This window comes from Boleophthalmus pectinirostris, unplaced genomic scaffold (assembly GCF_026225935.1).
Source record: "Boleophthalmus pectinirostris isolate CB_2022bp ecotype Guang Dong unplaced genomic scaffold, ASM2622593v1 HiC_scaffold_359, whole genome shotgun sequence".
In the NCBI taxonomy this organism is placed as follows: Eukaryota; Metazoa; Chordata; class Actinopteri; order Gobiiformes; family Gobiidae; genus Boleophthalmus; species Boleophthalmus pectinirostris.
In genome coordinates, this window is record NW_026571335.1 from 527 (window position 1) to 25,000 (window position 24,474).

Genomic DNA, 24,474 nt, shown 5'->3' on the forward strand with positions numbered 1-24,474 from the left:
CATAGGGAAGACACTCTGATCTTAAAATAGAAGTGCAGCCTGGGACTGTCATTTACAGGATTACAGGAATTAACCTGGACTGACATGGAAATCAAGACATTGTACAAAAATAATTATTTATCATTTATTCGTCATCTCTATCAAAAAATATGGCAGGGAAAGACAATGTACACTTTAAAATACAGATCATTTGACATAGCTACTATTGAATGTAACAAGCCCACCCAGAGAAAACCATATCCATAGAGATGAATGCAAGTCTTATGATGACTTGACCAGTGCAGAAAACTCTGTAAATTAAATAACATTTAATTAGTGCTTGCAGATGATGCAAACCTCAAAACAGGTATTGTGAGTTCCTATGTACCTGTTAGTTCACATAATCAGGCTGTTTACAGTTTTATATTTTATGAAAAAGCAGAGTATACCTTCCCAACCAATCTTCCCATCTCCATCAGAGTCTCCCTCCAGAAGAAAGGCTCTGGTCTCTGCTGCAGTCAGAGGCCTGGCTCCTTTTGAGAAGTTTTGCAGGAATAATCTGTAAGATTCAAACACAGTGAGAACACAGACCCAGGCACACATAACCTACCATTTTGGATGACCAAAATAAAAAACAGAATGTTTGAAGAGTGTTACATAACTGTAACTCATCTTGTTCTATAAAGCCACTTTTGTCCTGATCCAAAATCTTAAACACCCGCTCTATCTCTGATGGCGTTTTCTTGGACAAACCCACAGATTTGAAAAACATCTTGGGGTTGAAAGAGTCCTTTGCTGAAAAGAAGAAAGAAAATATAGGTTAGGATCTCACAATAACATTTACCTCCTATAACATTGTACCCATAAACCTCCAGAAACCCATTCCTCACCTTTGCATGCATTAATTGCTGAATTAATATCAGATGCTGCCAGGAAGTCAGTGATTGCCATGATGCTGGTCGGTGTGATGCTGTGTGACTGGTGACCACAGTCTTTACATGGCTGTGTCAGACACCACCAGTGTCCTTCTGTCTGCTGTCACCTACAGCTGACCACTTCACTTCACAGTGTGATTTAAAGAAGACACGCTCTTACCTTTTGCACATTTGTTTTCCAATGATCAGGGAAAACAGAATTGCATCTTCATGAACAACTGGAAATAAAACAAAAACAAAATTACACAGTTTTAATTGCTTGGACTTGGTGAATGGCTGTTCAGCAGTGGCAGAAGCCTAGCCATGCAGTAAACAACATACATCCTGTTATGCACTCCCACCTGTTATGCACTCCCGCTACATGCTATGGTTATGAAGTCATCTGCACCATATCAAGACTAAAGTACACTACTGTTAAACACAGCAATGTCCTTCACAGATCTATCTGTGTTGAGTGAAACCATATTAATAAACCCAAGACAGCCTGGCGGCAGACCTAACTTGATACATGGGTAGGTAAATACACATTAAGCTAATACATTGAAGTTTCTATGTTTTTGTGTGGGGGACTTGCCTTCTGTTGAACCATGAGCAGGAGATAAACCAGCAGATCCATGAGGAAGGCCTGTTTCCTGAGCGCGACCCTTGCTAACTCTTTATCCACATTATACTAAACTTGTCTGTCATGCTAATCAACATTAGCTGTTTTCTGGTTGATGTGGAAGCAAATTCAAATTTGATTATATGTAAGGTTATGTACTTTAGCCTTTAAATTATATTATTGAGAACATTATTGTTAACTATTTTAATTAAGGCAGTATTTCGTAATATGTAGCTAACCGAGGTGAGATAACTTTGCTAATAATATCTGACTATTCTAACTATTTAATTAGGAACAGATTAATAATCATAACAGTAATAAACTCATGTTAAGGTGTTGGTACTGTCAGTTTTACTTCTCATATGTGGCCTAGGTCGGAGAAAGCCTGTTATTCAATGCAAACTACATATTACAGTAAAATAATCTATTCTTTGTGTATTTTTCACAGGTTCCTTTAGCCTATGTGAAAGTTTGGGGATTCTCTGAGTCACTGTGGTGTATCCTGGTTGCATGGGGACCAAGGAGCAGGCAGAATGACGTACAGCAGATTTCCTCAGGATGGACCCCAGTAACCGGCCGGAGGAAAGACAAAAACATCCTCTGCTCCCCTCATGTATATGTGCCCCACTTGGCCTCGTCCAACTTTATGGTGTGAGCCTTGTTTTCAGGAAGATCAGGCTTCCTGTGTGATGGGGCTGTGGAGGAGAGGAGGAAGAGGGGGATGGGACAGAGGAAAACCCATTCAGAGAGGAGCTGATATGCGTGAGGTGATAACTTTGTTCATGATTTGGTCTTAAAAAGTGTTATATGTTTGACTGCAGTGTTCACTAATCCATTATAGTGTTATTAATCTTCTTGGTAACATTTTTTGCATCATCTAGATTGATTTTCTTTTCTTTTTTTCAGAAACTGACTTCATCTAATAGTAACTTTAAGAATAGGCTGCAGGTGTGGCAACTTGGACTTTGGATTTAACTGGAGTTGACCTTATAGGTGAGTTATATTGAAAAAAAGTGGCCACTGGTGCTGAAAAATTTGTAAGTTTGATATGTCATGGGCTGTGATTGCTATACCTGTGTTCACTATTTTTACCTGATACAAAACTAACAATGTGTTGCGTTAAATGGTGTTTAAAACATAACTGTCAGTACTATTGACTATACAAATTACCTTGGCTACTTAGTTGATCAACTTTCAAAGTGGTTGCACTTTATAGTAATAGTACTGCTTTAATATATTTAATACCTACAATACAGTGGACTTGGTGACACTCTCAAATTCAAACAAGATGCTCTCTAACATGCCCTATAAGCCCCGCCTACTACCTCCGCTTTGCCAATCACTGTTCTTTTATAGCTGTCAAAAGTTAGATGTGCGTAGATGTGAAAACAAACCACTCAGCAGACTAGAGAGGGACGTCTCAATATCAGATTTAATGTTTCAGTAATTGTGAGAAGGAAGAAATATCAAGCAAGGCTACCAATCTGTGTCACTGGCCGCTTAGACCACAAACACTCACTCACCACATTCATAATAGGTATGATACATAGACACAGTATACAGTAGAGCAAGTGCCACCCCACTACTGTTGAGTTTTTATGAAATTAAACATAAATGGCCAGGTAACACAGCAATTTATATTGAAATTTCCTTTGTAGTAAAGATTAAATCAAAATATATATTTTCAGCTCTAAAATGATATGAAGATAATGTGTTGCAGTGCTTTCAGTTATTCTACTACAGTGTGGCGTATCATTACATTTTGGAACCTGTAGTATAGTTACTTAAGTAATATGGATGTGTCTTGTACAACGATAGAACAGCTTAAAGTGGACCAAAGAGCTTCAATAATTGATCCATTAATCCATTTGTTTACAGGAAAACCTCTCCTCCACATTACAGTAGGACTCCCTGTCCCTGAATTATTTGTTGAAGGTCCGACTAAAGAAAGTCGATCCTTTTCGCTTGTTTGGAGCTGTTACAGTATCTTGAATGAGATCAGGGGTGAGTTTTTATCCTTTACTTCGGATGTTACTGAGGTCTGGCCTGATGAGAGTCATTACATTTTGCACTTAAAAGTTGCATTTGAAATAGAGCTGGCTGGATGAAGACCAGTTGGCTGAGTTTGCATGTGATACAAGAGAGAAGAGTGAAAGGGGTTAGAGGGATTTGGACCCAGAGACTCTCTTGACAATTCGATTTTAAACTCATGCTGAGATGAATACTGACAAATTAAACTATTGAAGTGAAACGTTTCTCAAAATATATCTTTGTAACAGAGCAAGTGTCATTTAAAATACTGGTCCCATTGGGCATTATATAAACATCAGAGTTTGACATGAAACATACAGTCCTGTGGTTTGATACTATAGCAAGAAGTAGTGTGATATACCCTCATGGGCTGGTCTGATACATAAATAGATATTTATGTATATTCCACTGCCAAGCCCCGCTGAAAACCTCATCACATTTAAGATTAGCCTCTGAAACGTATCTGCTCTTATCTGATGATAGCGCTGTGTGCTAGTGTGTGAAAATGAGAGCTCTGTCAGCAAGCGCTCAAACCCAGCTATTCCATAAACACGTTAAACTTGTCGTGGAGTCCCTCAGCTGTCCCGGTGCCTGCTATGGGTGTTTGTGAAGGGGATAAAAGTCAGGGCTGCTCTTTTCAACAACTTTTACCACTGTCTTTCATCCACCAGAAAGCCCAGACTCCTATATACTCCTTTCTCTCTCCTGTTCAGATATCCCACGTTACAATGCTTTTTGAGTGTCTCTGAAATGCTTTCACAGCTGAATTTTTGTCATGGATGACTGTTTTCTCCCACTTTTGGCCTAATTCATCTAGTTATTTAATAGATCCATGGTTCAGCTTCAGATATTGCAGCTGAAACCGAGTGACAGACAGGAACAGGCCTCAAATTACATTTGTAATACTGTGCCAATGTAAAGCTTCAGTATTGAAGGGGATAAACATTCAGATGTCATGCATGTTTATATCATATTTTTCCTTGGCGCTGGATAGTTCACAATTCATTAGCTTTATTGGTTTTATTGTTAATGCTTGAGCTGAATTAAAAAATATATATATACAACAACACTGACACCTAGTGGAGAGGCACTCTTAATATAGACAGCAAAAATGTGTATTATTATTATTATTATTATTATTATTATTATTATTATTTGTTTTGAAGGGTATAAATGACAAGAAAAAAATAATGTGAGCAAAGAAAACAGCAAATTGGAGGAAGCATCTATCTGTAGAAGTACTATTTTGCAGAACAATTCTTCCCGAATTTTGAATAAGTTATATATCTACAAATTATGTTTTCAGTGATGTTTTTGATTGAGGTTTGAGTGCATAGCACTAGCTGACCAAATGAAGTGTTGTTTACGCTCTTTAATTTGTTAACTAGGTGGTGTCTTGTCCTGCCAGCCAGCTGCTGAATGTAAACAAGGTGCAGTATGTAAATCTGCCTTGAGAAGGATTTTGTATGTTGAAAGATGGGAGTAGCTAATGACTGTGGGCAATCCCTGTGCTTATATTATAACGGCAGGAAAGAGTGCTCCGCCTTCACCACACCCTCACCCTCCTACATCTCTCTGTCTTCACACCTTGTCTGTCTCTGGCTCTCTGTGCAGCTCACACTTTTCCCAATAAGGCTGTTCCCCTTGGCAGTAGTTGTTGCGAGTTTCATTGGGCTGTGATCCCAGTCTGGAGTGGACTGTACAGCAGGTGGACCACTGTCAACAGAGCCTCATAAATACACTACCCACATCTGAGACGGATCCAGCTTTTATGTCGTCATATTATAGGACTCTCAGTCAGCAAACACTTTAAGGCCCAGTAATCCCCAACAAAATGAATAGACCCCTTTACTGCTGTGTGCTGAATGACAACAAATTAGTCTCTGTATGTGAAGCTCCCCTGCTATCTGACTGTCTTAAAGTTAAAAAGGACCACCACCCTACCTCCTTGACTAATGTGTTTTATGACCGTTCAAGCATGCACCTTGAACAAATATGTACACAAGTATCATCTATGTTATGTTGTTGTTTTAGTGTCACCTTTCCCCCCTCAGACCCTGCTGTGTCCAAATAAAGCCTGCAAACTGGATCTATCACTTCCCCTCTTCTTACCCAGGATGCTTTGCTGGGACAGTGAGTTGAAACACTTGAGCTCTATGTCCCTCTCCTAGAATAAGCCCAATGTTCTCATGTTACCATCCTGTCACGGATTGGTCGGTGTCAGTTTGCCGTCTGCGCCTTGATACAGTGATTCTGTGGCTGAGAGGGTAGAAAGATAGTGTTCATAGTTTTCCCAGAATGCACTGTGCACAGCTTCATTAGAACAGACAGATGTAATAATGTAAAAAAAAAAATGTAAAAATGTACTGCAAGCCCTGTGATTGTTTTTGATCTTAGGGGCTCTATTACTCCAGAATGTTATAAATTGGACACTATTCCGAGTTGAAAAGTATTCAATGTATTCATGGTTGCAATAATATCTTGTTGCAACTGCAGTGCAACTTATCTGTGTTAGCTTATTTAATTATTTTCTTTTTTTTTTAAAATTTTGCCTATATATCCTTTTGAGTATTTTTTCCATTCAATTTGAATTTGACTGCTCTAACAAGTAATTGCCAGGAGAATTTGCAAACATTTAGATTAAACATAAAAAAAATCTGAATTCAAATTAATGAATTAATGCAATGAACTTTAGTTAGAATTTAGGCCTTACATCTCAGTGAAAATGCTTATAACTCATCTACTTGATACAGTAGCAGTTAAGCTAATGGAATATGAGCAAGTCACATCAATCATATGAAAATAGAATGTGTAAGAAGCTCGCATGTACTGCTGGGTCCAGTGAAAAAAGAGTTGGACATTGAAACACTGTACTCTCTGAGGCTGTCCTACCCTACTTGACCTGTGGGTGCAGTGATCTTGGGGTGACCAGAAATTACCATAACAGGAAATATAAGAAGAACTCATCCCCATAAGTAGCACCATCTCTCCATCTCTGTCACAGTTGTGTATGGACAGGGGGGGACTGTATGGTAGGTAGCGCTGTTGCTTCCTGGTAACAACATCTTGATGCTGCCTGAGTGTGTGTACAGCAGAACTCCAGCATCAGTGATTTTGTTGCCAGGGGGAGGACTGTGTCAGCAGGATCAGCCCAATAAAAAATATGCTTGGTAAACATTAAAGACTATGCTAATACATTGTACAATGCATAATACGTAGAATAGAATTTAACTTAACTCATGAATTAATTTTTCAGCTTGCATTTTATGTTCTGAGAGACTTTTTTGATTTGTTGCAGTTGCTTTCTGAATACTCAAGAGGGAGCAATGGGCAACTCACATGGAACCGACAACTCTAGTACACTTGAGACACACTTCACATTCAAGTTTTATTTTTTTCTCTAAGCATTTTTGAGTCAACTAGCAGCTATATAATATAGTTTCTTGTAATTGTAATTTATAATACATAATTAGCTTTGGAGTAACTTTATGATTATCTCAAAACTAATGATTGTTGTAACTTTGTTGCTATTGTATGTTATATTCAGTGTGCATAAGTAGTCAAAAATGAATATCATTTTTATTTTTATGCCAATACTCAAACAATATTTTGGTAGTCCATCAATACATCCAAGACAATATACACGATATCCAAATTTTGCATATCTCCAAAACAACAATTGCAATATTATCTATTTTTGCATACAGTTCCCAAATGATTATGACATTTATGATACTGAGAACCCCGGTTTGAGAATTCTGAATATTCATTTCGAATCTTAACTTGTTCATTGTCTCTAATACAGAAAGGTTATTAAGTAATCAATATCTTAACATCTTCTCATGCACTAATCTGCTAAGTAAATACTCAATCAAATACACATGTCTAACTGTAAGTCCTAAAATGATATGTCCATACTTGTGCAGATATCTCAGTATTGTCTTGTCTCTAGCTCTCCTGCATTGCCTTGATCAGCGTGTCAGCTGAGTTACATTAGGACAGCTCAGTTATTGATCACGGTCGTGCTACAGAAAGGCCAGCTGCTGCAGCCTCCTGAGAGCATCCCGTAAAGTGAGCCTTCTGTCCTGGGACATCCACCATTTCCGACCTTCACTCCTCCTCTGTCTCCTATCTTCCTCTTATTTTGCTCCTTCGCTTCTTACCCCCTCCATCCTCTTTTACTCCCTATATGCAGTGCTCTATATGTTATTCTTTCTGTACTGTGGATATTTGGACATGCTTTAAAGCCAGTGATCTCCCAGAATGCAAGGTATGAGTGTGGTTGTCTCCTGTTTTGCAACATATTATGCACCAGCATGATTCGGCAAGAAATCTCTATGTTTGGTTCTTGGTTTTGACAGAGTTGAAGCGCTTCAGCGGTGGAGCTTGCTTGGTGATTTCACAGGATGGTGTAGACTGGTTTTGTAAGAAGAGATGCACTGATGAGAACATAACAAAAAGGTAAGATTTTAAGTCAAGTATGCAGAAAAGCTTTTACAGTCTTGTCCCTTAGCCAGTGCACCTGTTACACAGCCAAGCATTAATTTACCCTCAGATTAGCTACGACGGCCTGTGAGCTCCTTGCACTTGCTGTCTGCGTGTCCACTGACATGCTTTACGTCACAATGAAAGTGAGTCAGCTCTCTCTTCCTGTCCTGAGTCACTTGTCGACTGGTTGCTTGGTTACCTGCGAGCGTTAAAAGTTTCCTGTTGCGTCATTGTCTGCCTGGCTGGTCGGGTCCCCATATTTATTCAAGCGTAATAGCGAGTGGCCAAGTAAACTGCATGCAGTTTTATCCGACAGACAAAGGCTGACAAATCAGATTTAGTGTGTCCTGGGGTTTGATGCGCACTAAGGGGCAGGCTGTACATTGTCGTGATAAAAATAGGTGAATACATGGAGCTGTTTCAAATATGAGATTATCTGCAGTTGTAATACTGAATTGTAAAGGTTTATGACATCATGTTTGTTTGATTGACCTTATTTGGTTCAATGTGGAATACAAGCACAAGCTACATGTTTGCACTACAGTCATTAAGTGTTTTTACCACTACAGTTTTGCTAAGCAACTATTTATTTGATTTTTATTACATTTGGAATCTGTACCTTATACATAGACAGAAGTAATACACCGTTAATAAGATAAACATGTGGCTGATTTTTAAATGTATTGTCCATAAATTGTCCATTAAGCCATTATCACAAAGACATGCAACAAAATCATGAGAGACTAGGCTGAAACTCTCAACAGTTACTTTGTTTACATACACATATTACTCTGAGGCAAAAGAACTGCCATGCATACAAACCACTGAGCAACAAAATGCCTTTGTCTATCTTTAATATACGTCTACCTTTAATATTTCAGTTGTGATCATCTAATCAGCGTTAAATCTTGTGGTTTTATTTGCATTCTTTACACAGAGATGGCAATGTTCAGCTGTGGATATCTAAGAACCACATGGACTCTGGTGAAAGTGAGTTGCTGTCTTTCTACTGCCTTCATGACTCTGGGAGCGGATGGACCAACAAAGGAACAACACAATTCACAGTGTGTAGTGTCCCAGCTCTGGATTCCTGTGGAAATCAGCATGCTTTTACACTACCTTTCATAAACTCAGCATATGCTGAGCAGTCTCCATGGACAGACTTGCCAAAGACCCCAGATAATGTCAATTACATCACAAAGAATTTAAACTGCAGCCCAAAGGAGAGGGTTGTAATACTATATAAAGATAATTTTCTTGCAAATCTTATCTCTGATGCCATCAACTGTCACGATATCTGGCCCGTGGAGATTACTGGACCATTCCTTAATGCCGATATAGAAGATGTAAATAGGCCCGATATTTTCAAGACTAGGAATACCCAGAGTCACAGTGATAATGTGATCAACAAAAACTACAGTGACAGCTTTATATATGATGGAGAAATGGAGAAAAAGTCTGGACTAAGACACAGGAGGAAGAGTGTGTCCTTTGCTGATGATGTCATGGTGTATCTATATGATAAGGTAATTCTCTTGATCCTTTTGAAAATAATGACAACAATACTGTATAATTAAAATATTTATCTCATAATAACAACTAGAACAGGCCAAATCATGCATACACCAATGTAATTAGTGAAGTAGATAATAATAGTTACCAATAAACTGTTTCCTGTGTTAAAAAAACCAAATACACAATGTCGTAATTAATTTACTGTTTGAAGCAGCACAATGACTTCTGGAGGAGGTCTTAGTATGGGATGAGAAGTAACATAATGCAGTGTTTACATGATCTGTTTCTTATTAATATTATTTATTATATTCCCCAGGACAGTCCTGCTGACAAGTTTCACCCTGAGCCAGACAACACCACATCCTCCTCTTCAAATCTCTCAGAAATCTTCTTTGACAACAATGGTAATTTTCCAACAGACCTGATTTGCTTAAGTAAAGTAAAACATTTTATTCTCTATAATTCTTTCAAGATGGAACTAGGGTGGGGACTCCACTGTTAACAAACACTGATGTTTGTTAGCTTGTCCCTGTGGGCTATTAGCACTTTATTGTATTAACTTGTGTGTTTGTTTTCCCTGCAGGTCTGGAGTGGGAAGACGAATTTTTAGCCTTAGAGAACTGTCACCTACACAACCACAAAGAATCTTGTCCCTTCTCTTCATCTTTGCCAACTCAAAACTGGACTATTCCCAAACCCAAACATCTGTCTCAAAGCTGCCTCTTCCTCACACATGTTAACGAATCAGACCTTGAACTGTGAGATAAACCATTTAAGGCAGGCCAATATTGAGTTTTTTCATTAGTAACCTTCCTCGTCTAAGGCCATAATGCTGTCACCATGGCCCACACTTCCACACTTGTTTTGCCCTCAGACAAACAGCCTTGGCATAATGGAAAAACCGCACTGGTCCTCCCCACTAGCTCATCTCGCTCCTCTTTTATGATGACTCAGGCTTTTTAATAGTACCCTTTGCCCCTCTCTCTCCATTTCTGACCCAAATGGATTTAAAGCACCTGCCGTTCTTGACATCACAGTTTTCTGAGAGACACGATCTGTCAGGTTCTAATAGGATGCAACAGGATGTTATATAATTCGGAGGCCACAAAGGGTCACCTGTTGACACTCTTTGGTTCAAGCCCCAACGTTAGATAAATGTAGAAATATGCAAATATTTTTTTAAAAGTGTATGCTGGCAATCTTATGATTTACCTGATTAACCCCAAAAGTATTTTTTAATTACCTTTGCATTGATCAGTGCAATAACAAGCTTGTTCCTTTTTGTGTAATAAATTGCCTAAATGTTTCTGCTCTCTGTTCTGCTTTTAATTCTGTGTAAATATTCACTCTGTGTTGATTTGTTCAGCTCATACCAAGTATACTTACTGTAGTGTATTTATATTACCTTAGAAGTTATCATCAGTTGTGGCTAAATAAACAGTTTAGGGCCTGTGGGCAGCAGAGGCAGAAACTGAACAAACTCACAGTAACAGATAATGTTTCCACTGCCTGCAGCCTGCATCAACGAGCTTTGGTTGATTAGATACACTGGAGCTGAGGAGAAAGAGGAAAGCTGCCAGCACCATTCGTAGTGTTCACACACGCACTGTTCAAGGACAGTCCACTGGCAGCAAGTGGAGCTGGGAGCAAGCACCTGTAACTCTGCTGATGAGGCTTTGTGTCACTTTAAACTTTGCTCAATACCTGTTAAGAAGATACAACTGAACCTGTTACAGTAAATAATTAGGCAATTTTATTTATTAAGAAAAATTACAAAATCTACATAATCTAAATGTGGTAGGGGAATTGCAAAATACTGGTTAGATTTGAGTCCTGTCCTAACTGCTACTTCTTGTTGGCGCCTCAGGACAAACAGATAGTTGACTCACTACAGATCACACTACAAAATGTAACATTAGGATCAACCACAAGTCTTAAATACGATATTTACTTTGCATTTCCAGTATTTATGTTTAAAAAGCATCTGTGGCATAACTGTTGCATCTGGGCAGGCAGGTTTTAATTAGGGTGAAACAGACTTGTTGTTACAGGAGGACTGTATTCAAATTGGCCAGAATATGTGATAAGCAGCCATGTAAATTATGTGAAACTAATGAAATTGTTAATATACAATGCATGCAGTGTGAATGTCGTAAAAGGAATATACTGGTGTGTTGCAGGTTGGCAGCAGTGTCGTAATTTCTATTGATAGGCTAACCACAAAATTAAAAAATGAACACATTTGTCATTTCAACTCTAATACTAGGCCTGTGCGTTTTTGCCCTGTTTTGTTTGTGAATGTACCATGATGTACATGTGGCTTTGAGTTTTGACGTGTAGCAGGTGGGAGGGTCATACGGTGAGAGCGCGCACTGTGATTGGCTGAGAAGCGCAACGTGTTCATCAGTCAGTCCCAGGTAGCGCTCATGTGCCACAGTTATCTGTGTGCGTCTCTTACGTCGGCACTGTGCCGCGCTTTCAGCCACAACCTTATTTTTAAATATACTTTTCAGATCCTGATTAATGTGACTCTTTGCTGGAATTATATCAGAGGAGAAGACTCTTATTTACAAAAGGTAAGTTGTTTTAATCATACTCTAGCCTCTACTGTGAACCTGACTTGTTTATTATCAGTTTCAACATCGTATGTGTTTAAATGATGGAAAAGTGCCGTATGCAAACCTTATTCTAATATTTAACTGTAGGTAGGCCTATCTTTTGACAGGTATGCAACTCCTATCTGAACAATGGGAAACAAATTTTACAAAGTAACAGCATTTACATATCTAGTACAAATATGATAACGCTTTTCTGTCATCATGCTCGTACATTAAGAAAATAAAATGGGCTATGTGGAATTATAATAGTGAATGAAATAATGAAAATAGTAAGATCTACCATGTGCAAAATAAAGCAAAAAATTCGTTTTTGTGCTTTTATTTTGATGGTGTGAAGTGTAACCTTGAAATAGGTCCTATCTGGGGAGCACAGGGATAAGGAACTAGATTACCAGCCAACATCATGGAGTTTTCACACTGCGTGGGGCTGATTAGATACAACAGGATGCAGACCTGTTTGAACTGGAAGATGCCATGCTTATTTAGGGGATTTTGGAGAAACCTGCACACACATTATTTAAAATGAGTATGTAAACGTTGTATTTTATTTCAGATTTGTGGACTACCATTTGTGAAGTACCAAGATGAAGTCAAGAGCAAAAGCAGGAAAATTGTCCACAAGGCCCTGGTCTGACCCGGAGCCTGAGCTTGAGGCAGACACAGAAGCAGAGGCTGTGTCCAGTGAACCTGAGGGCTCCGAGGACTCTTGGAGGGGCTCCCTGAGAAGTAGCGGCCCCAAACGCGGATCAGGAGGAGGGGGGCGGCGGAGGAAGAGGACACATGGCACCAGTTCCAAAGAACGCAGCATCCGACGCCTAGAGAGCAACGAGAGGGAACGCCAGCGCATGCACAAACTCAACAATGCCTTCCAAGCCCTGCGTGAGGCCATTCCACATGTGAAGACGGACAAGAAGCTGTCCAAAATCGAGACCCTCACTTTGGCCAAGAATTACATCAAAGCCCTGACTACAATCATCCTGGACATGTCGGGAGCCTGCTCACCCAACAGTGCAGCCCAGGCAGAAAGCAACACGGCCAAATTGCTGCAGTGTTACCAGCAGCACCTGGAGGAGGAGGGAGAGGACGATCTCACTCAGTACCTCACACAAATACAGGACAGCTTCAGCCAGGACAGCTAACACAACTTCACAGACTAAAGGTGCACTATGTTACCTTTGTTGAGAAGTGTCCACTACCTTCTCCAAGGAGATGTAGTTTTGTCTGGAATATTTCATAGTATAGCATTCAACTCATCTATTTACATGAAGATAAGCAGGTCACACCACCAGGTCTCATTACAGGCCAGATCTGTGGAGAGGTGATGCCACTCACAAGAAGAATGCTTATATTTCCAGGTATTTCTGACCACAAAACACCTGTGATTGAAGAAATACAAGATATCTATGTTTAATGCCATGCTGTGGAACATTCCAAGCAAAACTAATAACATCTCCATGGAGCCAAGCAGGTAGTGGACCTTCCACCAGAAAAGTTACATTGTACACCTGTAACAGACAAGGGCATGGCAGAAATGAGTGATGAGTGGGCCGTGTATTGACATATGAAGTACTCTACCACCAGCATGCGTTTACTTGTCTGGTTGCTTCAGACCAAAAACGTTTCGGGAACATAGGAGGACTTAGGAGGACCAACCAACATGGCAAACAGAGAATGCAGAATATTATCAGATCACTCTTTAAGACTATAAAGAATTGATCTCACTGTTGGTTTTACATTGATGCTGTGAAGGGGGAAGGGTAGTTCTCGTTTTTTTTCTCTTGTCATCTATGTGTGCTCAGTTGCGAAACCTGCTACGCATACCCTCTAGACATAACTGCTTTATTTTGGAAGGAAATTATGCACTACAGGGACCTTACCTACTGAAAATGTATTTCGCCAAATTACAGTCACATTTCCAAGCTTATTCAAACTTTTACAGATATTTGTTTTCTTGTATATTTTTAAAGAAAGATTATTTCAGCTTTGTATTAATAAAACATAATTTATTGTCAACAGCTCACATGTTTGCTGTGCACTTGACACTTAAAATTAAAATGGAATTCATATTTTTTTACGAATAACTTGTTACAGAACACAAATGTCCCAGTTCATATCCTGTACATTGCAGTATTTACATGTAGCAATTTGCTGTACATGCAATTTGATCATAACTTTTCAACAGATTTGTCATAACATCCCAAGTAAAGTAGTAATAACTTAAGTAACAAAAATATCTTTTATAATTTTAATAACCTGTAATTACTAGTAGTCATGCACATTTTCCAGAGAAGCCTAAACTATCTTTGAGCCAATCATTGCACATACCCCACACCCCACAGAGAGTCTTTAGTCACACTCACATAGCACAATAATTAGACTTCTGCACATAGTTGTAGTGGTTTTCTCATCTCTTTTTATAGCAGGGTTTTCCCATATTGACCTAGGTCAATATGGACAATAGTGGTCTGAATCCAAACATAACTGGCTGTTCTTTCCAAAGCAGCAAAAAGCACCTGTTTTAGACATACAGCAGATTGTCAACCAAGAGGATATAAGAACTCAGCTGCCTTTCTCAAATGTTCAACACTGGCAATGCTTTTCGTTTGCATTTTCTTGCTACACGTTTAAAGTGACCAGAGAAAGTACACATACATTTACAAAATTAATATACAAGAAATGCAGATGTCACATGTGAAACAGATCCCACTCTAACGGAGGCATCACATTCTGATTATAAAATAATATATTTAAATCGTGAAGAGGGTAAAAGTGGTCCAGCTTTAGATGAAGTTAAAATAATAGAGGTATGAAGATGACCATATAATCACAGATATATCAATAAGGGAAAAGTCTCATCACAAACGTAACCATGACATAAGCTTGAGGCTTGTTTAACAGCCCATAGCATTTCCGTTGACCTCTGTGCTCCTGACAGGCTCTGGGCTCCTATTGGCTGAGAAAGGCGAGTTAGTTAAAGATGGTAGACGTAAGCGAGGTGGATCCATCGCATTTCCTCTGATTGTGATGTGGTCCCATCCTCCCTATAAGCATGATATGAAATTAGTCATATTTAGGGACCACATCGCATCTGTGCAGTGTGCCATTTAGTGCCTTACCCCAATGCCATAGTCCCAGGTGTGTCCCTTGGGCTCTGTTGGCTGAACCCCGAGCCTATGACACACTGTCCCACAGCTCAGACTGTGACTGCCCTGGACCTTGTCAGCAATGATCCAAACCTAGGAGACAAAACATGTCTCATTTCTGATAGCCTTTAATTGTAAAGCATGTAAAGCATTAAAGTAAATAATTGATACCTGGTCCAAGGGGCCAACACTGACTTTACGCACATTATTGGAGATGTGTTCCCAAAAAGAGCCCTGAGGATAGCTAGGTGTCACACCCTGTCTGTACCACAGGTTACCTAAAACATAAAAAGATGTTTTTCTAAATACAAGTCCAGAATTAGCCACTGCATTTCATCTGTCTTAATAAACATAACCATAATTGGAGCAGCACATTACCATTTTCATCCACAGTATAGACAGATGTTCTTCCAACAGACACTTGCTTCAATTTCTGCTTGGCTGGGGAAGGGATGTGGTACCAGCTGTCACCTGCAGAGGGAGTCATATGCTTAAGATCATATTACATAGAACTCTTAAATTCATGAGTTCCATAACCAAAATGAAAATGTAATGTTAATAAGCTTTTGATTTTACCTGCTGGGTTCTCAGAAGACACAGCTCCTCTGTAGAAAGCTGATCCATCTCTAGCAATAGCCCAAACCTGACTGACAGCTCCAATGGAAACAGACTTAAAAGGCTGATCAGTACCAACATGAAGCCATGAGGATCCCTAAAGGTTATATGAATAAAAATGCAGTTTTAAAAATGTATAATGGACAATTGGTAAGCTTTAATAACTGATAAGTGACTTATATCAAAAGGGGGTAGTCAGGTAATCAGGTAATAAAGTGCTATACCGCTGGAGTGAGAGTAGTGACCCCCAGCCGACATAGCACATCCCCCTTGTTGCTGATGGCCCACAGAGGGACCACCTCCACACTGCTCGGAGTAGCACAGGGCAGGATGGACACATCGCTCAGAGGGATGGGGGGGATCTCCTGCCATGGGCCTGTGGTGGTCAGTTTACACTTTCTGCACAATTAAATATTAAGTTATGGATATTTTACAAACAGCAATAAGGCAAAGTTTGTTTTTAATAGTACCTGGCCCACCGCCTACGCCGCACAAAGTCCTTAATTGTTTTATAGCCATGATATGACCTGAAGGTAGAGGAAATAAATCAGCATATTAGTATGAGTGGCCATGTTTTATATGAAATAGTATGAAATAGTATATGAAATAGTATGAAATAGTATGAAAAAACATGGCTCTTACGCAGGAAAATCAGCTGCATACTGCCAGCCCTCTTTGTCTGTCCCCCCTGAGACACTGTAGTCAATGGCCCAGTCTGACACCTTTAACAGTATAAGGAAATTAATTTGAAATGAAAAAAATATATATAATAATAATTAACAAATAAATGATTAATATCACATAATAAGTTTGTATGTAATAATAATGAGTACATGTGTGCATACCCATGTCCACTGAGGAGAGGGGGGTTTGGTATTTGTTTTGGTGCACTCATGTAGTCCGGAAGCATCGCTCCACATGTAACGGTCAGTAGGTAATCCTCTAAAATATTGTATAAAAATTGAACCATTACATACATACATTATACATTTAAGCGCCAATATTCTCTGACGAGGTCAATGTATCTTCGAGTGTTCATCTCACTATTAAATCAATTTTAACTTGTAGCACAGTAACAAGACCAACTTGCTGAGACTTGCAAAAACCTGCAGAAAGCCTTCAGTTGAACAGAACTTAAAAGCCATAATGTGAAGCATTTTTTCCCCATCATAATATAGCAGTTTGTATGATTTTTATGTTAAGTCATGTGTAAAAGCAGGGATGAGGTTTTATTATTATTATTATTTAGTTTATTTAAAAATTTGTTATAATGCGTATTGTGAAAGTCAGTAAACACACTAACCTGCTTGTGTAGCCGGTAACAGGATTCCACCTCTGGTTTTCATATATAAACACGCTCTTCACATCAGTCTGTGTATAGATATTGTCTGTGCTGCTAGCTAATCCCTGAAGGAAGCCCCCTCCATATCCTCCAGTGTAGGCCCAAGCAGTGTGGTCATAGCCAATACCCCAAACTATGCCAACACTGTTTGCCTCCACCGTGCGCAAGTGACCACCAACCTGTCTCCAGAACCTGCACACATGTTTAAAAGAGATCAATAAAGCCATAATCTCAACATTTAAAGTGCAGTGAGTATAGACTTACATCTGGTCACATGGTGTTGGATAAGGCATGGCCTCTAGTGCAGGAGTGGGTTCACTCACAAAGATGTCTCCTTTACAAGTTATAGACCAAATGGCCTGCTTTGAGGGCACACCATGGATCCCTCTAGAGTCACAGCAGGACACACTCAGTAATGCCAGCTGAAGAGAGATGGGGAGGAGAATAACCTGTTATTAGTTAAATATATGGAAGTAAAATAAATCAGAGAAATAAATAGATCTTACCCAGTCGTGCATCTCCAGCTCAGTGGATGCAGCCAGTCTGATTGGCCACCTCTGCTTGGTTCTTTCAGGAGTGTAGACGGCAAATGTGTGTTTAGAGTCATTCAACACAGGAACCAGGATGGTCACCTCATTGATAAAGGCATGCAGATACTGGAAGGTGAAACCAGTTAAAATGGAAAAGGAATGACACAAAATCATTCCTGTTTGTTTGTACATATAGTACATGAAGACAATCACTTAATTATCACCTTCTTCTCTTCATAAAAGTTGTAGTAAATAAACAAGATTCCATCCTTGTTGCCATCTGGTCCAGAGAACTGCTCTAAGGCAAACTGAACATCAATCCACTTGTGAGGTTTCCAATCTCTCCACCACTGCATGGTCCCCTTTTTCACCCAGACAGACTTTTAACAGAAAGAAGAAACAAAAGAAAATAGATGTTAAATTATGAACATGTACATCTTCAGATATCAATTCTATTTTTGTCATAAAATCATATCTGACCTGTTCTACTGCTTGCTCATAATGTCTGAAATTATCTATTTCTCTTTTTGTCCTCTCGTTGAGTTGTTCAAAGATCTGCTTTCGCCAAGCTGCTGTCTGGGCTGGAGTAACAGACAGACTCATAGACTGCACTGACTGAGCCAAAGCTGAGAAAGAAAACAAACAGAACACACATGAATAAATTAGACTGTGCATGTGTTTAGCGAAACACATTTGGATGATTATAAATAAAGTATAAAACATGTATACAACTGTTAAATTGATAAGATTTTTATGTTGAATGATTGTATTTTATTGACCATTATTAAAAATGAATGACATTTTAAATGATAAAGGCCTAGTTAGCTCATAGCACTCACATGACGTGTTCAAAGAGCAGTGGAACCAGTTGGGTTGGGAGTGACTGTCCACATTGCAGGCTCCAGCACTGACCCAGGCCCACAATGGGTGTTCATCATTGGTGTATTGATCTTCCATGGCCAGTGTGAATGTGACTACCGAAGACAGGCTGCAGGTGTCAGCATATTCAGGCACCAGGCTACTCTGTGCCTGTGGGTTCTGCCCCTCCTCCAGATCCACATTGCTCCAGTGAGAGCCCAGAACCCCTGTAGGCTGACTGGGGGACAGCGCAACCTCCGTCAGAGTCTCTTCACTTGGAACTGGCTCCTCCTCTTGGACAGGAGTAGGAAGAGGCTGGATCTCCTTAGAAATCTTTCCAGGTTCTCGGTCTGACACTAGCTCAGAGATGAAGCTATCACTGGTGACCTTTGGGATACGAGGTTTGGGGGTGTCAGGGGTTGGGTCAGAGGGATTTGTGGAGGCATCAACAAATGACTCAGGGGCAACTGAACAGACTAGTCCTGGTCCCTCTGTGAGTGCTCGGTCTGGGTCAGACTCAGCTTCACTTGCAACAGACGGAGCACGTACTTCACCAGTGAAGAAACAGCCAGCACTGTGGGACACAGAGATGCCTGTTATGGAGAACAGCAAAGACAGGAGCTGCTCTGTACACTGAAGATGCATGCTAAATTAGATCAGTAAAGCCTAAGTGGAAACAGCTTTGACATGACAACAATTTGTCTAGGGCTGCCTTATTGGGTTAAGCAGACATACAGTACCTCTGCAGGCTGCTGGCGCTGGAGTGCGAGCGCTCTCCTTCTCGGGGAATACTGATGGTTTTCCAGGTTTTCCCGCTGAGTTCACTGGGAGTTACTCCCTGTCTGAAATACACTGCCCGATCCTCAGAGCCGATGCCCCACACCTATTAATAACAAGATTAGAAGTAACACAGTCATAAAATAACTTATCATTTCGGTTCAACTGAAATGTAAAATGGTAATTATTAACTTGGTCATTGAGTCCAACGTTGACCATCAGCATTTCCCCAACCATGTGGATCCAGCCAGAACCACAGGGATTATGGGAGTTTACTCCACGTCTGAACCAAACCTTTTACAATAAAATAGTGCTAATGTGTTAACATTATGGACCAAAACAAAGATCAACAGATGATCCAAAGAAATTATCTTTACCTTATTATCTTTTGTGACAGCCCACACAACATTGACTCCCACAGCAATATGTATAGCCCCCACATCTGGACTGGGAGAGTCCACCAAGGTCCAGGATGAACCTACAAATAATTATACTTTAACTACAATGCATAAATACTCACAATTACATTTTTCTACCCAATACCTTTACTTTTACCTTTAGGACAATCTCGTCCAATGCCCTCCCTCACGATGAACTGGCCCTCCCACAGTACTGCCCACACTAGGTCCCCCGGGCCACAGCTGATCTGGACCACCTCTCCAGGGAGTGGCACCTCCTCCCAGCTCCAGCCCTCTGGGTTGTGGTGGTAGATTCCCTCTCGGAACCACACCTTGACACAATGAGTCATTGAATATGACAACATGAAACATGAGTTAGTCCCACAGCAAAAATAGATGGACCATCATGACACTGCATAGCCATACCGGCTTGTCAAAGCCTGATCTCATCAGATCTCAGAAGCTAAACAAAGTTGGGCCTGGTTAATACTTGGATGGGAGACAGGTGGGAAAATCAGGTGCCACAGTGGAACGCAAGAGGCAAAATACCATTGTTGTGTCCTTGTGGCAAAGAGCTTCACCTACATCATTATCATTATCATTATTATTATTATTATTATTGTTACTACTACTACTACTACTACTACTACTACTACTACTAATAATAATAATAATAATAATAATAATATAAATGAAACATAGTGAGAGTACTACTTGGGTGAGGAGGGAGGGCAATCTGAATGTTGTGTTTGTTAGCCTTGTTAACACTGAATAACATTTTTACTTCCCTGTATTTACAGGAGTTGTACCTTTCCCTGCAGAGACACAGCCCATAAAGAGAGGCGTCCACGGGGCTCCTCACTGATGTCAGAGCCTCCACAGCTGATGTCACTGAACGGGTCTGGTAGAGTTGTCTGCTGTGAGGGAATCTATCAGGATACAGACAGTGGGAAAATAAAGCCAGTATACAGTATAATACATAGCATAATACAGTATAATTAAGTGCACACTACCTTGGCCCACATGTCCATAGCTTTGTATCTTCTGTACCGTAGCCAGCGCCTCCGACGGACACACGAGTTCCACTTTTTATCTTTTGTGTAGTTGGCGGGAAAGTCAATGGCATACGTCCACCCCTAAAATACAAAATAAAAGTTGAAAATGAATCTGCAAGTGCTACCCATCTTTTCCATTAATATATCACATAATTGAGAAGGGTCGTAGGTTGGAGACTTATTATGGGAGTTTGTGAATGTAATACTGAAGACAACTAAAAATAGTATCATGTTTTTATTCCAAACCTCTCTCTCTGTGGGCTCTCCCTCAAAGTTCTCGTCCACAAACCAGTCGCCCTCCCACTCCCAGCTGCTGGAGGGCAACTGGAACCCATCTAGTGGCTGGTGCTGCAGGCCACTCACATCACTCCACTGCCAACGGTCACTCGGCAAGAGTCGGTCAGAAAAACCATCCACCGGATTCCACCTCTGTTAAGAGATAAATCCAGAAATGCATTATAATGTATGCTGGGACAATTGTTAGTCCATGTCCTCTTACAGTGTGTTACAACATGTTCAGAAGCTCCTGTGTGAACATATGAGTGAGAGGAAGTGCAACACTGCTGTGAAAAAGTCAGCTAAAATCATAACCTACTAACCTACTTGGTTAAAAACATGGTCCTTGTGACAAATAGTGACCACACAACTGCTTTTAATAGATTTATAAGATTTTATTTGTCAAAACTACAACTACTATTATGTATGGACCAGAGTATATACAATGGAAACCATCAGATAACCTACTTGATTTTCATAGGTCTCTTCCTGATAACGCACAGGCAGGTCAGATGCATGGACGTTCAGATAGATGCTATTGTCACAGGCAATGCCCCAACAGCACTGCTGGGCTGCAGTTACCCGTTTGAACTCCATTTGGGCATTGCGGCACTGGTCCCACTGCTGTCCTGCAGTGGACAGGCTGTACACCCGCCCATGCACGTCTACGGCCCATAGTAGGGAGATGGGCATGGTAGCACCTGGAATAAGGACAGGACAAATCAAAAGTGTATCCAAAACTATTTATATCTTAGGACCTATTTACAGAAGTGAATGAAGGAAACTGTGGGGGAAAAAAACTCGCAAGTTGTCCTTATGTTGACATAGTAGGTCACGTGTTTGAATGGCACTGGCCCATACGCTGGTTCTGTTTTTGTTTATACAAATCTACATGTAGAAGACTACAGTAGGCTAATTTCATTTTCAGTATTATTCCCCGTCATTCTAATAAATAAGGATACAGATCTGAAAGCTTAAGCCTGTGTGTGTTCTTGTTGCTCTTCATCTGACAACACTGCGTAATTTGCAGAGATGCTGTTGTTGCTAACAGGCGTATCCTCCACCACTACAGTCCTTAGAATGCTTACTCTACCTAAGACCCTATTTTGGCTCATTTCGGACAGTCTTTGAAAACCAGTTATCCACTACACATCGGCAGCACTGTCAATTACCAACATCGTTAACAAAATATTGTTGTTTATTACAATGTAACACATCACATTATCTCCATATTTGTGCCAGGTCGTGCGGCTGTACAGTCCATTAAAATAGGCATACACTAGATCTATAAGCCACAGTTCAAGTTTGCACGACAGGAAAAGTAGGAGCATTTTAGTGACAGTCCGTATCTTGTTTTGGTGCAGGCTTACAGGCTTAGCTCTTGAAATAGAAGACACAGAGCGAGCAGCCTAAACTAAAACCAACCTTGTGTTTCCTTTCAGAAACAGAGAGGAAGCTTCGTTTTCACCGAGTGTCCATTTACGGGTGGGAGTGAATGGGCAGCAGGACCGGTCTGAATGCGGGGATCCCCTCTGATTCTCTCATCACAGATACGCAGGCTAAAGCCGGAAGTGAGAGGGCTCTTCTGAAATCTCATTGGTGCATTACAGCTCCGACTTCCACAGACAGGTGCCTGTGGTGTCTACTACCCAATGTCCAGCAGAGGGCGCTCAAGGTTTGCATCTCATTCAGACTGAAAAGCTATCAGTCTATAGAATATAGTCACTATGGTTTCCATTATGCTGTTGCTTTACCTGAAATGTTTCACAGTATGGCATTAAAGGACCAGCATGTAGCCTGCGCTTGTAGTTTTAAAAAGGTACTACAATCACAACTGAACCCGACTTGCCAGTACCTTAACCTGCAGATAGAGTGACATACAAGTATTTTTTCTCAGTTTATGGACAGGCCATGCCTTACGTGCAAGCTCAGAATGCCCACAAGTTCCCCACTGAGCTGCAGAGGCTGCACTAACACTGATTCATGATTAGCTGCAGGAGATGAGCTTTAGGTAGTGACCATTCAGACCAGAGAGAGGCATTTTAGGGTTAATATATATTGATTACAGCGCTGGAACTGGCAATCCAAATGAGACTCATGTGAGACTCCATCTGCTTTCAGATTGGATAACTGTCTTAAGAAACAAAACACCAAATCATAACATAGGCTAAATAAATGAGAGATCATGCCCATTGTTTTATAATGAAGAATACATCAGTGTTAGACTAGGCTATAATTGATGTTTACTTGGTATCTGAGGGCAAAGGTAGGTTAAGTTCCTTTCAACGTATCTGTCTCCATGAAGACAAGCAGGTGATGCCAGCAGCCAACATTACGGGTATTTTAAAGCAATGCAAATTAGATTCATTTAATGTCATACTTTGGAACATTCCAGGCAATGAAATAACATCTCCATGAGACAAGCAGGTGGCAAACAGCGACCAGAAAAGTTACCCAGTGCACATGCCTGCTTGCTAACAACAACAAAAACAAAACACATATTTCTTCATATATTTTGATTTTATTGAGAAACGTACAATGGTCAACACAGTAGCAAAGTGTGCAAAGAATGATACAGCATGTGGAAATAGTTATATTTAATTTATAATAATTTGTGAGTTCTTACTCTTCTTCCAGTCCTTTTAGCATAAAATCTGCATGTAGTCTTTCTTTCATAAAATACTTTTGAGCTCAGTATACACATACAACAGGTTTGGATGCATTTTCATTTTTCTCTGTACAAACAATCAGAATGACTACACAATAAAAACAGGAGTGTAATTATTCCCCTCATCAAATGGCCATTTGCCCATTAAAACACATGCTAGGTGTCAAACCAAAATCAGTGAGAATTTGCTCAAAGTGAGCACAGCAGCTTCTATAAAAAAAATCACTGACACATTTCTTTGTCTTCATTAACATGAGAACCTGTGACCCAAACCTCTCTCCTTCATTCTAACAATGTCTTTGTAAAAGAAACACAAAATTGTTAATAATAAAAAATAGTTAGGTCAGGAAGACAGACTGGGTGCTACTGCTAATTGTTTTCACCAATACAATGTTTTTCTCTGCACTGCCACATGTCTCAAACAAATAAACTAGACTTCAACCTGAGCATCTTTCAAAACCCTTCAAAATACATCATACAAAATAGGTTAAGACGATCAAAACAGTAAAACATAAACCATACAATGTCGTTCAGAACCATTAAAAAATTTGTAGCCAAACGGTTTATAATGTGCATCAGGAATATTCCACATATGTGCAGTGTTTTATTTGGGAACACTTATAATACAATACAGTTGTGTTTTTT

At 40.0% G+C, this 24,474-nt stretch overlaps 4 protein-coding genes across 4 annotated transcripts; 2 read left to right on the forward strand and 2 right to left on the reverse strand.

Annotated features, from left to right (window-relative positions):
- Nucleotides 1-219: 219 nt before the first annotated feature.
- LOC110159826 (parvalbumin, thymic-like) lies at nucleotides 220-930 on the reverse strand. The gene is made up of 4 exons (XM_020924432.2): nucleotides 870-930; nucleotides 642-774; nucleotides 429-538; nucleotides 220-290 (listed from the first exon to the last, which is right to left on the reverse strand). Exons 1-4 carry the CDS (start codon nucleotides 928-930, stop codon nucleotides 262-264), a joined length of 333 nt encoding a protein of 110 aa, XP_020780091.1. The 3' UTR covers nucleotides 220-261.
- Nucleotides 931-6,681: 5,751 nt separating this feature from the next.
- LOC110159766 (uncharacterized) lies at nucleotides 6,682-10,805 on the forward strand. The gene is made up of 5 exons (XM_020924376.2): nucleotides 6,682-7,816; nucleotides 7,908-8,007; nucleotides 8,972-9,560; nucleotides 9,866-9,953; nucleotides 10,133-10,805. The coding sequence occupies exons 1-5, from the start codon at nucleotides 7,810-7,812 to the stop codon at nucleotides 10,309-10,311; spliced, it is 963 nt and encodes a 320-aa protein (XP_020780035.2). The 5' UTR covers nucleotides 6,682-7,809; the 3' UTR covers nucleotides 10,312-10,805.
- Nucleotides 10,806-12,000: 1,195 nt separating this feature from the next.
- Nucleotides 12,001-14,148, forward strand: bhlha15 (basic helix-loop-helix family, member a15). The gene is made up of 2 exons (XM_020924080.2): nucleotides 12,001-12,125; nucleotides 12,721-14,148. Exon 2 carries the CDS (start codon nucleotides 12,752-12,754, stop codon nucleotides 13,304-13,306), a length of 555 nt encoding a protein of 184 aa, XP_020779739.1. The 5' UTR covers nucleotides 12,001-12,125; nucleotides 12,721-12,751; the 3' UTR covers nucleotides 13,307-14,148.
- Nucleotide 14,149: 1 nt separating this feature from the next.
- tecpr1a (tectonin beta-propeller repeat containing 1a) lies at nucleotides 14,150-22,726 on the reverse strand. The gene is made up of 24 exons (XM_020924149.2): nucleotides 22,587-22,726; nucleotides 21,630-21,862; nucleotides 21,132-21,314; nucleotides 20,844-20,966; nucleotides 20,640-20,759; nucleotides 19,988-20,162; nucleotides 19,810-19,910; nucleotides 19,625-19,726; nucleotides 19,396-19,538; nucleotides 18,637-19,229; nucleotides 18,278-18,423; nucleotides 18,022-18,177; nucleotides 17,774-17,923; nucleotides 17,532-17,689; nucleotides 17,229-17,459; nucleotides 16,771-16,867; nucleotides 16,568-16,647; nucleotides 16,396-16,452; nucleotides 16,150-16,324; nucleotides 15,887-16,022; nucleotides 15,689-15,781; nucleotides 15,482-15,588; nucleotides 15,284-15,403; nucleotides 14,150-15,208 (listed from the first exon to the last, which is right to left on the reverse strand). The coding sequence occupies exons 2-24, from the start codon at nucleotides 21,852-21,854 to the stop codon at nucleotides 15,059-15,061; spliced, it is 3,621 nt and encodes a 1,206-aa protein (XP_020779808.2). The 5' UTR covers nucleotides 21,855-21,862; nucleotides 22,587-22,726; the 3' UTR covers nucleotides 14,150-15,058.
- Nucleotides 22,727-24,474: the final 1,748 nt, after the last annotated feature.